At 51.4% G+C, this 14,345-nt stretch overlaps 1 protein-coding gene across 1 annotated transcript; it reads left to right on the plus strand.

The window, feature by feature from the left end:
- The first annotated feature begins 3,123 nt into the window (after window positions 1–3,123).
- On the plus strand, window positions 3,124–10,980 carry SNAI1 (snail family transcriptional repressor 1). Its single transcript, XM_010958618.3, has 3 exons — window positions 3,124–4,985; window positions 5,739–6,266; window positions 9,958–10,980. Exons 1-3 carry the CDS (start codon window positions 4,904–4,906, stop codon window positions 10,140–10,142), a joined length of 795 nt encoding a protein of 264 aa, XP_010956920.1. The 5' UTR covers window positions 3,124–4,903; the 3' UTR covers window positions 10,143–10,980.
- The last annotated feature ends 3,365 nt before the right edge of the window (window positions 10,981–14,345 follow it).

Consider the following 14,345-nt stretch of genomic DNA (forward strand, 5'->3'; position numbering starts at 1 on the left):
GCCCAACTCTGGGCTACACCCAATGGACTTGGACCCAGAAACTTGAAAGCCATTCGTATCCTGGGATGATGACTTTGATTCCTTCACAGAGGGCCTTCTGGGTCAGCCCAAGGCTGAATCACTGTTTGTGTTCAGGCAAATGGGAGACACTTGAGGTTTTGTTTTTTAAATGAAGGATAAGGGTGGAGGTTGAGCCTTAATCCATTGAACTTTCTAAAGACAATGTCTTCTTCCCAGTCGAGATTAACTCCCTGAGTCTGATTGATCCACTCACCGATTAATGATCTAATCTATAGGGGCCAGTTAGCCTAATATACAAGAAGTTTTAGCAATTAGGAAGTTCATCAATTCAGTGACCAAAGGACAGACACACTGGAATAGTTCAGGACACAGAGAAGAAATGACTTTGGAGTACGTAAAAAATGCTCCACCCAGCTCATGTAAATGCAAATTGTGACTAGGAGATCTCACTTTCCCTTATCAGATGAGAAAAGATAAAAGTTTGACAATACCCTGCCTCCACCAGATTTTGAGAAGGGACCATCACCTCCCTGCTGGTGAAAGTATAATTTAGTTTAACCTTGTTAGAGGACATTTGGACAAATATATCAATATTTTAAATATATTAACATTTTAAATAACATACCTTTGACCTGGAGTGCAAGGATGTATGTTCAAGACATTCACTGAAATTACCAACTTGTTTGTAGCAACAAAAAATTGTACTCTAACTTAAATGTCTATCATAAGTCCCCTTGCTAGATAAATTATGTGTTTATGGTATAATCCATACAATGAAAAGGTCTGCAGTCCCACAACAGATGAAGGGAGCTACATGTAACGATATGGAACAATTTTCAAGACACGCAGTAGGGTTACTTGGGAGGAAAAAGCAAGTAGGCTAGCAGGTAGGCTCCCATTTGTGTTGTGTAAAGAAGGGGTGTACATATTAACATATACATATGTATCTATCTCCTTGTCTCTATAAAGACCACCTCTGGACAGTCATACAAGACACTGGTAAAAATAGTTGCCTTTGGAGAGGGAAATGGAGATTTGGGATAGAGGGAAGCTTTCTTTTTTGGTTGATTGGATTATAAATCATATATTTAGTTATTGTTTTTACTTGGAGTGGGAGATGGACACCCGTGGAAAATGCGGACCTTTATTCAAATTTATCTTCCTCTCAGAGGCCTTTTCTGGCCACATTAGATAGTCTTAAACCTCTTTCCAAGGCAGCAGTACGAGTTTTCGTCCCCATTAAAGGCATGTGTAGCTAGCCCCGCGCGACAGCCAGCAGAGGGCGCCGCAGGGCCGCGCCCCGGGGCGTGGGGCGTGGGGTGTAGGGCAGGGAGGGAGGGTCTGGCTGGGCAGTCCGCTGCCTCTCAGCTGCAGAGCCCGTCCATTTCCGGGAGGACCTGACACCACAGCATCAAAAGTGTCGTCTCGCCTTCACCTGCAAGACGGCCTGGACCGCACCTCCGGGAGTTGGCTCGGGCCCAGGGGCCTCGCCCAAAGCCCCCTCCCAGCTCGCTGTCTCCGCCGCCTCCTGGAGGGAGGGACGTGAGGACGAGCCAGGATGAGAAACCGCCGGGACAATTCAATCAGAAGGGAAGATACTGCCCAGATCTGAGAAGGGCCCCTCCCCCACTTTACACGTCCTCCAGGGCGCAGGTGCCGGGCCAACCCAAGGGAAATGGAACGCCGGAGGCCCAGGCAATGGTGTTTGGAGTACGAGCAGCCTCTGGACTCTACCATCCCAGCATCTCCAGGAGACAGGACACCCACCCTTTATAGCTGAGGAAAATGAGGCCCAGAGAGGCTGGGTAACTCGCCCTGGGTGACCCAGGAGAAGGAAGAGCCAGTAATCAGTCACTCACCAAGTGCTTGACTGAGCTTCTGCTAAGTGCTTTGAAGAAAATTGAATTGGGTAATGGAATAAAAAGTGATGTTGTGGGTGGGGTAGGGTCTACTTCAGCATCATCAGGGAAGCTTCCCTTGAGGAGGTGACTTGTGTTACAATATGTCATTCTTACCAAAAGTGTTTAAATTGTCTACTTACAGTTTAAAGACTAATAATAAAGAAATAGAACATTACCAAGATCTCTAGAAGCCCCTCCTCCCCCAGCTAACCACTCTCCAGAATTTTGTATTAAACATTTCCTTGCTTTTCTTTATAGTTTTACCACCTCCATATACATTCCCAGACAATAAATAGACAATAGTTTGCCTGCTTTTGAATCTTACGTAAATCTAACTAACTATATGCATTTGTTTGAGTTGGTCCTTTTTGCTTAACATTGTTTTTGAGATTTAACCCTGTTGTTGCATGGAGTTGTAGTTTGTTTTATTGCTTTATAGTATTCCATTATGGGTTGGTACCACAGTTTATTAATTCATTCTACTGTTGATAAACATTCGGGTTGTTTCCAGTTTGTTGTTGTTGTTTTGGTTTTCTTTTCTTTTTCTTTTCTGTTAGGAACGAAAGTGCAATGAATATTCTCTTATTTCTTCTGGGATTAGGTATGGGCAGCAGTTCTCAACTTTGGCTGCTCACTAGAATCACCTGGGGACTTTTTAAAAATGCTAATACCATAGGGTCCCACCCAGACTAATCAAATCAGGACCTCTGTGGGGGTGGGGCCCAGGCTAAATTGTTTCCTAAGGGAATCTAATCTGCCGCATGGCTGAGAATCTCCGGGATGCAGTTGACCTGGGAATAGAATTGCCAGGAGGAGAGTCACCTGTTATTAGCTGATGCCAAACTTTTCCAAAGTGGCTTGTAGCTATGACATTCTCACCAGTATGGAACAAAAGTCCTGCTGCCGTCACATCCTCAAGACTTGATATTGACCAGCTTTTAACTTTTTATCTTTCTGATGGATGTGAAATGATATCTTATTTGTAGTTTTGATTTGTGTTTCTCTCATTACTAATGAGGCTGAGCAGTTGGCAAAGTTAGACTGGAAAGGAGCCAACCAGATGAAGACCTGGAGGAAGAGAGATTTACGGGGCAGGGAGGATGAATGGCAGGTGCCAAGGCCCTGTGGTGGGCAAGGGCTGGGATGTGGAGGAACAGAAAGAAGGGGGGAATCATTAGGCAAGGGGAGGGGGAAGAGTGGCTTAAGACAAGATCAGCAGAGGTCAGATCAACAGGACAGAGAGCCATGGTGAAGACTTTGGCTTTTACTCTGGGTGAGATAGGAACATGGGAGGTTTTGAGAAGAGGGACACAGCCTTAACTCCTCCTTCTGGATGCCTGTGGAAAATCATGATTTGAACTAAATGGATGTAGGAGGGAGTATATACTTTTTAATGATTGCATATGACCTGTCTCCCCCACGTCACTCTCCACTCACCAGTTAGAACAGGGTAAGGATGATTGTTTTGTTCACAGTTGTTATCCCCAGCACCTAATGACCCAAACAGATGACTTTCCCTGCCCTCATTCTAGGTGGTGAGTGGAGGGACTTAAAACAGGTTTTCATAGTCCTTGCTTCACAGGTGGAAACAAATTGGGCCGAATCTGTGGATTTAGTTCTGTTCCCCACCCCCACCCCAAGCCTGGCATGGCCCTCAAAGAGAGCTGGGGTGGGGGTGAGGGTACAGCTGTCCCTCCCCTGTACCCTCCCCACATTGGATCAGTCAATGCCTCCCATGGAGCCCAGCATTAGGACATTTAGACACAGGATTGATGACTCCAGACAAGCGAGGAGACCACCTCAGCCTCACCCTTCCCTACTCCTTTCTCTCACCTGCCCAGAGTAATCTTTCTCAACTGAACTCTAAACAGGTTTCTCCTCAGCTGAAAATTCTTCCTTGGCTCCCCAGTGCCCTTGAGGCAAAGTCCAAACTCCTCCAGGCCCTGGAGGCCCAGCAAATCTGACCCCTCGGCCCTGCCCACCCCACCCCCATCCCTGGGAGCTGCTCTCAATGGCTCTGAAATAGTTACTGATTCTTACCTCAGGCCTTTCCCCTCGGTATTAATTCACTTCCTTTGGGAAGTTGCCCCCAACCCCCTGTCAAGTGACCCGCCTCTTGACTGTCACAGTGCCCAGTCTTTTTCCCCCATCAAAGCACACTTCCCTTTGCATTCTAATTGTCTGTTTGCTTCTTCTGTCTCCTCCAGTGAGCTATCCTTGGGTAGAAATCCGAGTGTTTTGTTCAGGGCTGTATCCCCAGCTCCGAGAACAGTGCCTGGCACGTTAGTGGGCACTCAGTAAACATCTGCTAATTTAGGGAACGAAGGCACTTTTCCAGACGATGCCAGATTGCTTTGCAAAAAGGCTGTGGCCCTGGACAAGCAGCCACGTAAAGGTGTCCATTGCCTCGCTCCCTCCACTGAACTGTGTATTGTTCTTTGTCAATCCCACTCTCTTTACAAGGCACCCTCCGGGCGGAGAAAATTTCCGTCTCCTTCTCAAACCCAAGGCGGAGGAGGTTTCGGAACATCAGGTGCCCAGACCCGCGGCGCGCGGCGCCAGGGGGCGCCAGAGGCGGGAGACCATGCCTCGCTGAGCTGGCGGGCGCTCGGGTCCCGAAGGGGGTCCCGCCTAGCTCGGGGTTCCCTGTGCCCCGCCTCCGGCAGCTCGCCGCGGGGCGATCCCTGCAGCGCCAGAGACCCGGCTTCGGAGCGGCCCCGCCCGGCTTCCAGCGCCACGCGGCGCGAGCCCCGCCAGCCCCCGGCGCACCTGCTTGGGGCGTGGCCTCCAGGGAAGGTGCGCCTCGATTGGATCGGAGGTGACAAAGGGGCGCGGTCTCTACAGGCCCCGCCCCATTGGAGACGAATTATTTAAGCGAGCTGGCTCCCCGGCTCCACTCATAGCGCAGCTGCACGGCCTCGGGTTTGGAGGGCTTTGCCATTCCAGCACGACCCGGCGACCCTCCTGCTGCTCCAGCCAACATGCCGCGCTCTTTCCTCGTCAGGAAGTCCGCCTGTTCTCGCCGGAGACCCAACTACAGCGAGCTACACGACTCTTCTCCAGGTGAGTGGACGGGGTGCCGGACTCTGGGGGAGTTTGCGGGAGGCAGGCGAGGGGGCAGCGTGAGGGAAACTTGAGGAGAGGGGGACTTGAGGACAAAATCGACGGGCCAGAGTCGAGTCAAAGGACATGGCTTAGGGAAATGTGGGGAGGGGTGAATAGTCCGGGGCAGGTGGATCTGGGAGGTTGGGGGAGGGCTTTTAGATGGCAGTGGTCTTGGACTGAGGGGACTTCTTGGCCTCCGAGAGGCGGAGGAGCCCCGAGAGTATAGAATTGAGAGGAGGAGGCTTGTGTCTGGACGACCGCCAGGGGCTGGAAAGAGTCCGGAGTCCAGAGGATTTGAGGGAGGGGTTGAGAGAAGAGATGTGTATGAGACTATGAGACAGGGAGCTGGGACAGGGGTGGTGCTTCGGCACTTGGGGAGATTAGGGCCAGGGTCCTGGGGGTCTTGCGTCAGGCTGGCGGCTTGGGTAACTCAGGAGGAAGGGAACCTGGCAGTGACCCCTTTGAGTTGGAGCTGGGGAAGGGGGATCCTTCCTGTAAGATCTGGAGGTTGAGGTGGAAGAATCAGGTGACTTGGGTGAGGAGGGGGCTCTGCCAGGGCAGGAACCTGTGTGTCCTAGTCATGATTCTTTTATTCATCTAAGAAACACTGAGTGCCAGCCCCACTCAGCTCCGAGCCCACATCAGGCTAAGGTTTGCTAACTGACTGAATGATTTAATGCCTGACCTTCTCCTTTTCTCTGTCTCCCCCAGAGTTTACCTTCCAGCAGCCTTATGACCAGGCCCACCTGCTGGCAGCCATCCCGCCTCCCGAGGTCCTCAATCCCACAGCCTCACTGCCCACGCTCATCTGGGACTCTCTCCTGGCACCCCAAGCCCAGCCAATTGGCTGGGCCTCTCTTCTGTCCCAGGAGATCCCCAAGGCTGTCGAGCTGACCTCCCTGTCTGACGAGGACAGTGGGAAAGGCTCCCAGCCCCCCAGCCCACCCTCACCGGCTCCTTCGTCCTTCTCTTCCACCTCAGCCTCTTCCCTGGAGGCCGAGGGTTACATTGCCTTCCCAGGCCTGGGCCAGTTGCCCAAGCAGCTGACTGGGCTGTCTGTGGCCAAGGACCCCCAGTCTCGCAAGGCCTTCAACTGCAAATACTGCAACAAGGAGTACATCAGCCTGGGTGCCCTCAAGATGCACATTAGAAGCCACACTCTGCCCTGTGTCTGTGGCACCTGCGGGAAGGCCTTCTCCAGGCCCTGGCTGCTGCAGGGCCACGTCCGGACCCACACTGGTGAGTACCCCCGTGGGCTGGCTGCCCCTCTCACTGTCCTGCTGCTTTTTCTACCAGCTCCTGTGAGACTGGGTTTGCTGTTATTTTCAGATTGTGAAAACTGAGGCCCCCAGTCTCCTGACTGCTAGCACAGCAGTTCAGGGGCCTGGCTCTCTGAGATGGTAGAAACATTCGTTCATTCATCAGCTAAGCAGATGGGCTGAGTAGATAACTTTACAAGTCCCTCAGCAGGCTCAGTTCCTCAGCCAAATGGGTTGGAGCTGGATATGGGAAAGGTGTAACCAACACCTTGCTGTTGGGACCAGGTGTGAAGGGGCCCACCCTGCTCCACCCTCCCCCAGCCCACCCCCACCCTAGCCAGACAGGATGTAGTCAGACTCCCCACCTGGCTCCAAATCCTGCTTTGGGATCTCCCACAAACCTTGGGCTGATGGTTCACCTCTCTGAGCCTCAGTATCCTCGTGTAAAATGAGCAGAACAACACCTTGTGGGGTTTTTGTGTGGGGTTAAATGAAGGAAAGCGGACAGAAAGCAGCTGGGACAGTGCTTGGTACATGATAAGTACGCACAAAAACAATAGTTGGTATTCGTTCTGCTTCTAGAACAAATGTGTCTTTGAGTAAATGATTTAACCTCTCTGAGCCTCTCTGATTATGATAACATAATCATGTAGAGTGGGTTGTGATAGCATTTTATAGGGGGCTATCTAGATTCAGTGGCCCTTTAATCACTTTATAATTATTATCATGATGGTTCTCAGATCTGCTCTCCCCACCCCACCCCCACAGTGGAGTAGATAAACTTAATCCTATCATGCAAACCCAGGAAGACTTTTGCTGGCAGAAAACACAATTATGTCCTGATGTTTCAAAAACCTAATACTAAATGTGTAGAAAATTGTGAAATGGGGCTTCTTTTATCCTTTAACTTTCTGGAAGTGGGGAAAAGGTAACCACTCCACCTTTTCATAATGAGAATGGTGGACGCCACCCTGCTTGGGCTGCTCTTTGGAGAGTGACTGTTGAGGGAGAAGGTTCAAGGGTCATGATTGTTGGTTTTGGGGTCAGGCTGGCCAGGCTGGAGACTCAGTTCTGGCATTTCCTGACCCGGTGGCTGACCTCTGCGCTGTGACGGTCAGTGGGGTGGTTTGTGAAGCTTGGCATTTTGCAGGCACTACTGGCATCATTATTACTCCTACCGAGGGACCTGGGCATCCTCCATAGCTTGCAGACTGTTATTACCCGTGTCTCTTATTTGGTGCACAAATAGCCCTGATTTTAACATGTAAAGGTCCAAACTGCCTGACCTCTGTCCTGGGTGCCTGCCCAGCTGATGGGGGCTCTATTTGGGAGGAGTCTATTTGGAAGGTCCCCTGGGCCCCCCACCTTCTCTCCCCTCCCTTTCAGACATTATTTTAATGTAAAGGCATGGCTCAGACACAAAAAGCCTGTTGAAATGCACCATCGCCATCCTCATTGACTCCCATTGTGTGCCTTAATGGTGGGCCCAGGGGGTGGGGGCTGGGGGGTGGAGCAGGTGCATGGGGCAGCGGTGCCCAGCACCTGTTCAGGCCGCAGCTGCTGGCCCACAGTGTGTCAGGCCCCTTTAATCCAGGGAGTATCACATGTACAGTGCCCCCCTCGGCAGCCTTTGTCCCCGCCGGCCTGGTGCCGATTTCACACTCGCCAGGAGCACCATAAAGGGTGGGGTGGGGGGAATCTGGGCCGCCCCACGGCCACAGAAACCTCCACCCATCACATCCCATCAGGCCTGCCCCTTTGTTCAGGTTTGTGTCTGATGGGCTAATCAGACCTAACATCAAGCACTTGCTGTGTGGGAGGCACCAAGCTCAGGGCTTCCTTCACCTGTGTCACCAACAGCCCTAGGAGGGAGATGCCATCAGAACCCTCATCTTACAGGTGGCACAGAGAAGGAAGTCATTTTCCCAAGTGACAGCTCATAGGCTGGAGCCAGGGCTCCTTCACCTGGCTAAGGCGGTGAGAGGAAGTGGGGAATACAGGACTCCATTCCCTTTTCCAGATCTGCGTACTGTAGGCCCTGAGCTCACAAGGGAGTGTATGAAGGAGGAAGGACTTCACTTGGACCTTGTCAAATGCAGTCATCAAACCCTTTAGGCCTGGTATGCAGAGGCAGTTCAACAATGGCAGAGCAAGTTACTCAGGCATCCCTTCCCAGGTCCTCTGGCTAGGTCCCCGCTGCTCTGCTGGTGGCCTGTTTCCTTGTATACCTGCCCCAGGAGACTGAGCCCCTGAACGTGGTTCCACAGTCGGCCTCAGGCATCCGACTTCTGGACCCCGCCCTCCCGTGCTCAGTGCCCCAGGCACCTAGTAGTCTACAGGAATTCATTCATTCCCATCTCTTAATTCCAGCCGTGGGATTTAACAGGTGGGCCATGGCCTATGGGCATAAAAGGCTGGGAGTGAGAGGCTAGGAGGATGTATTTTTTGGAGAATATTCAGTATGATAGACTAGTGCCTGGCATGCCGTAAGAGCTTGATTCATATTTGTTTAATGAATTACTATTATAACTATTTGGGAAAAGCTTCACCCCCAGGAAAGAAACACAGCACGGCGTTTGATGTTTTTGAAATGTGAGCTGTATTCTTTTAACTGGGACGTGGGTTGGGGCACGGATTATGAAGTTAGTGAATGGTGTATTCTGGTGGTGACTGAGGGGTCAGGCTCCTCTGAGGCCTAAAAACTCCAAAAAGACTTATTGTTGTACAAGCACTTATTGAGCTCTTACTGTATATCCAGCCCCTTGTGCAAGACTCTTTCCCAATCAGCCTGACCAGGCAGGTGTCATGAGGGCCGCAGGTGGGGAGCGGTTTTAAATGTCACAAGGTAAAAGGTTTCTGTAGCCTCTTGGGGGTCCCAAGGCCTTGGATTGGAGGCTTAGAATGGATACAAGGTGGGGGAGGGTCCTGCCTTATGGGACTCAGTCTGATTAGGGGACAGATAGACTTGAAACTACCCTGAGTGTGATCAGCATTGACTGGGAAGTTTGGTAAAGGAAGGGCCTAACCTGCTTGGGGTTGGGGTTGGGCTTTAAGCCTGGCTCTTGAGCTTTGTCCCCAGGGCAGGTAACTCCGCGGTGTTATAAGGAAGGCTTCCTACAGCCCCCTTTACTGAGAGGCAGTTTGTATTAGTTACAATCAGGGGTGCTGCTTGGCTCTTGCTGGGTGACCTTGCATGTGCTACTCAGCTGCCCTGTGCCTCACTTTCACCATCTCTAAACTGAGGACAAAGGTGGGATTAAATGAGATGAGTGTAAGCTGCTTATCACTGTCCCCAGCACAAGTAAGTGTTCAGCAGACACAGTTGTCATCATTACCGACATAGCAGGAAGAGCATTTTATTCTACCTTCTCTCAATTACCAACCCCTGTGAGTGGGAGATGAATAGCTCCTTTATACAGATGAGCAAGTGGAGGTTCAGAGAAGCCAGATGACTTGCCCAAGGCCACACAGTGGGAAACAGTAGGGCTCCCTGTCAAATGTAGGCCTTTGGACACTATATGGCCTGGCTTTCCTGGGTTATGGGAGTCCTTCAAGGTTGGTGTGAGCTGGGTTCTAAAGGCTGGGAGTTGGGGAGTGGTGTTTCAGTAAACTTCAGCTCTTCACCCAAGTGACTAAGTCTCACTCAGCTCCCTCCTGACTTCTCTTCCCAGGCGAGAAGCCCTTCTCCTGCTCCCACTGCAGCCGTGCCTTCGCCGACCGCTCCAACCTGCGGGCCCATCTCCAGACCCACTCGGATGTCAAGAAGTACCAGTGCAAGACGTGCTCCAGAACCTTCTCCCGAATGTCCCTGCTCCACAAGCACCAAGAGTCGGGCTGCTCCGGGGGCCCCCGCTGACTCTTCAAGGCTCCTTCTGACTCTCAAGGCCCTCCCCCAACTGCGGCCTCCCCCAGCTCCAGAAGGAAGTTACCCTGCATCCTTCTCACTGCCACAGAATCCCCTTCTGAGCTCCACCCTCTGGCTGTGTTGGGCCACAAAGGACTCTGAGGACCAGTTTCCAGTTGTCCGCTCTGGGTGTCTCGCTGGGCTCTGAGAGAGGCCTTTCTGTGGACGGCTGATGGGAGGGTGGCCGGCAGCAGAGACCCCTCCTGGCAGTCGCCGCTCCCAAGCATTCCGGAGCTGGCCTTTCTGTGTGGGTTTGTGTATCCAAAGCTGTTTGGATACAGCTGCTTTGAGCTCCAGGACAAAAGCCGGCAGACTGATAAGAAACTACCCCTCAACTCAGGGGACCCCAGCCTCCCCCCCAGGAACCCTCAGGCCACCCCTCCAGGAGGTGTGACTGACTATGCAATCGTCCACCCCCAGGTGCGCCCACAGGGCCCGTAGGGGTGGTCACTGACACCAAGACAGCGTCTAGACCCCAGGATGCCCCAGGACCGGGGCAGCTATTTCAGCCTCCTGTTTGTCATGGTGGCACCTGTTTCACGGGCAATTTAACAACATCTCAAAAGGGACTGTGAGTAATTGCCTTCACTTGTCGGGGGCCCGAGTGGGGCGTTTCGTCCCCACCGATGTATCTCCCGGAACTATTTTCGGGGCCCGACAGGTGGGCCCAGGAGGAAGATGTTTACATTTTTAAAGGTACACTGGTATTTATATTGCAAGCAACATTTTGTACTAAGGAAGCATTTTGTATAGTTATATGTACGGTTTATTGATATTCAATAAAGCGGTTAATTTATATATAAAAAAATCTGCTTGGTTTTATAGTGGAGTGTCTATTTTAAAGGGCCTTTAGGAAGGGAAGAGGAGGCAGGGATTTGTGGACCCCAGATACTTCCGTCGCAGCCTTAAATCTCGGCCTCCTAAATACCACGTGGCTTTGGACTTCCGGGTTTGTCAGGGACCTTGTTTGTGGGAATGGGTTTTCTCTGGAGCCCGATGTCCCATCTGATGTGGAGGTTGGGAAACACTTGTGGATCAGTGAGCAGGAGGGGTGTGTATGCAGGTTACTAAGGTGCTACACTGTGGCCCTCGCTCGCTCTCTTGTTCTCCTGTTTTGAAGCTGACCAGGCCCAGGGGCTGAGAAGCTGGCTCCCTGGGTCTTATCAGCGGGGCAGGCTGTGGGGCTTTCCCCAGGACTGCAGGTCTTTGGGGAGGGAGTGGCTGTTTCTCCCAGATGAGAGGGTGGAACGCAGTGATCAAGAAAGGGACAGAGGACGTCTTTCCTGTTGCCAAGGGCTCTGGATCCTGCTCCGGCCTCCCTGTCAGACCCACACCTCTGTCTGGCCACTGGGTACCAAATGGCCTTTGATGCAAGGAAATTGGCTGGCTGGAGCCGGGAGGGTGAGAAGCCAGGCCAAAGGGTAGGGGTCATTCTGCTTCCTGCTCTAGGACAGGACGGGAAGACGGTCAGCTTGCGTCCTGGGCTGAGATAATTCACTCCCGGCTGGCTGTCATGCTGACCTCACCTCTGGGGCCCTCCTGGGGCCAGGAGAAAATGAGTGTCCTTTTTGAGCACAAAAGGTGCTGAAGGTGCCAGTTTCCTGCGGGGAGCCGAGCGGGCCTCGCAGGCGTCCCAGAGCCCCAGAGTCAGGCCGGGGGTGGGGGAGCGTCATGTTCCAAAGGAGAGATGATTCTTTCTTCTAAACAGGAAATGGTGACCCGCAGGCCGGGAGCAGCCCTTAATGACTTGCAGCTTTCCTCTCCCAAAAAAAAAAAAAAAAAAAAAAAGAGTTCTCTAACAATCGCCAAATTGTAGCTGGCCTCCCTGAAGGGAAGTTAGGGAGTTGGGGGCGGGGGTTGGGCATCAATTTGCTGAAGGCCTACTGTGTCCCTCGGCCCTGGGCATCATTTACGTCCACCCATGGTAGGTGCTGACTTTGATGGTGAATGAATAAGTGATTTCACACACTCCAGGAGGGACGGGCCGCATGGAAACCCCTAGCCGGCATTCAGTATGGGTGCACCAGGCTCTCCTCGTCCTGGGAGTCAGGCTCCCTGGCTGGCAGGGCCTGGAACAAGGCTTTCCCCTTCTCAGACTCCCTGTTTCTGCCTCTAAAATGGGGTGATGATCGTGCCTTCCTCCCCGGAGACTGTAAAGGAATGTTCATTCCATTGGTTTGGATGAGCGCCGCGTGTGCCAGGCCCTGTTCTAGGCCCCAGGGTTACAGCCCTGAACAGATGCACAGTCCTTGCACTTAGGGAACTTACGTTCTGGTGGGGGAGACAGAAAACAAACAAATGATTAAATAAACAAACCGCTTTCCTACAGTGATGGGCCCAGATGGAATGAAAAAGAGCCTGTGCTGGAGAGCGATGGGGTGGGGCTCCCTCCGATGGAGAGCCCAGAGCCCTCGGAAGAGCTGACATTCCGGAGGAGACCTGAAGGAGGAGAGAGTTCCAGTCTTGGAAGGGAGCAGCAAGTATAAAGTCTTTGAGGCCCGAAGGAGCTTGCCCGGGGTGGAGAAAGACTAGGGTGGCGGAGGGGCTGGGGAGACGGGGTGCGGTGGGGGAGCCAGCCCAGATCCAGCAGAGCAAGCCCAGAGCGGCGGCCACCGGGGGCTCATTTAATTAAGCAGGGGAGCCATAAGGCCTGCTCTACTAACAACTGATTTCCCGGATCCCGGTGGAGAATGGAGTCCGAGGAGGAAAGAAACTAGAGCTGGGAGCCAGTGAACCGCCCAAGGCGAGAGGGATGACATTCTGGCCTGGCCCAAAGGGGTGGAGGCCTGGTGGGGTGGACCGGATTTAAGAAGCTAGTGGGCCTGGGCACTGGTGGGTGAGAGCTACTTGGGGTTATTAAAGGAGATGTTGGACCCAATGGTGGGGTTAGAGGTGGGGATAGAAGAATGAGAATGGTCCCTAGCTCTGAAGTGAAACAGCCCACACTGAGGCATGTTAGCTAAGTGGAAACAGTAACATGCAGAACATGCTCCTTTTTTGTGGGAAGAAGAGTGGAAGGGAGCACGTTATTCGTTTTTGTTTGTATTTGCATACAGAAATGCTGGAAGGACTTACAGTAAAACAATAAAAGCCACCTCTAGGGGGGCCCAGCAGTGGAATTGGGTGGATGGAGACCAGAGGGAGAGAGCAGGGAGACAAATTCTTTTGGTTTCTTAAAACTTTTTTCTTTTGAAATAATTTCAACCTGACAGAAAAGTTGCAAGAAAACTATGATAAACTGGAATCTCTCATTCTGATTCTTCAAAATAACGTTTTACCATGTTTGTATTTTCTCTCCCCATAAATACACGTATACATACCCACTTTTTTTTCCCCCCAGAACCCTTTGAAAGTAAGTTGTAGGGGGGGAGGACATAGCCCAGTGGTAGAGCGTTTGCTTAGCATGGCTGAGGTGCTGGGTTCAATCTCCAATACCTCCATTAAAAATAAGTAAGCAAATAAATACAATTTTTTTAAAAAGGAACTTGTAGACATGACACCCCCTTATCACTAAATATTTAAGCATGTATTTCTTAAAGACAAGAACATTCTTTCATATGACCACAGTTCAGTGATCAAAATCAGGAAATTTAGCACTGGGGCAATGCTATTACTTCATCCACAGTCATAATTAATTTCTCCAGCTGTCCCAGTGATGTCCTCCACAGCACTTTTGTGGGTGGGGGTGGGGAAAGACCCAGATCATACATTACACATTTACTTGTCCTGTCTCTTTAATTCTGAAATAGCTCCTTTCTTAGTCTTCGATGAGTCTGACATTTTTGAAGAGTTCAGGCCAGGTATTTTATAGAATGTCCCCCAATTTGGACTTTCCTTCTGCTTCCTCATGATTAAATCTGGGTTGTGCCCTTTTGGCAGAACCAAGGAAGTGGCTGTTTCTTTCTCAGTGCAAGGTATCGCGGGGCACATACACCAGTTTGTCCCGTTACTAGTGACGTCAACTTTGACCACTTGGTTAAGGAGGTGTCTGCCAGGTTTCGCCTGGATAAAGTTCCTCTTTTTCCCCTCTTGTACTTAATCCATATCTTGTGGGGAGACATTCCAGGACCATGTGAATATCCCGTTACTCCTCAAACTTCCACCCGCAAGTTTTAGCCCTCGTTGGTGATTTCTGCCTAAATCAATTATTACCAT

This window comes from Camelus bactrianus, chromosome 19, assembly GCF_048773025.1.
Source record: "Camelus bactrianus isolate YW-2024 breed Bactrian camel chromosome 19, ASM4877302v1, whole genome shotgun sequence".
Taxonomy (NCBI): Eukaryota; Metazoa; Chordata; class Mammalia; order Artiodactyla; family Camelidae; genus Camelus; species Camelus bactrianus.

Coding starts and splice junctions, on each gene's coding strand:
- SNAI1 (XM_010958618.3), top strand. CDS start 4,904: ATGCCGCGCTCTTTCCTCGTCAGGAAGTCCGCCTGTTCTCGCCGGAGA. Junction 4,986..5,738: donor GCTACACGACTCTTCTCCAG/GTGAGTGGACGG, acceptor TGTCTCCCCCAG/AGTTTACCTTCCAGCAGCCT. Junction 6,267..9,957: donor CCACGTCCGGACCCACACTG/GTGAGTACCCCC, acceptor TTCTCTTCCCAG/GCGAGAAGCCCTTCTCCTGC.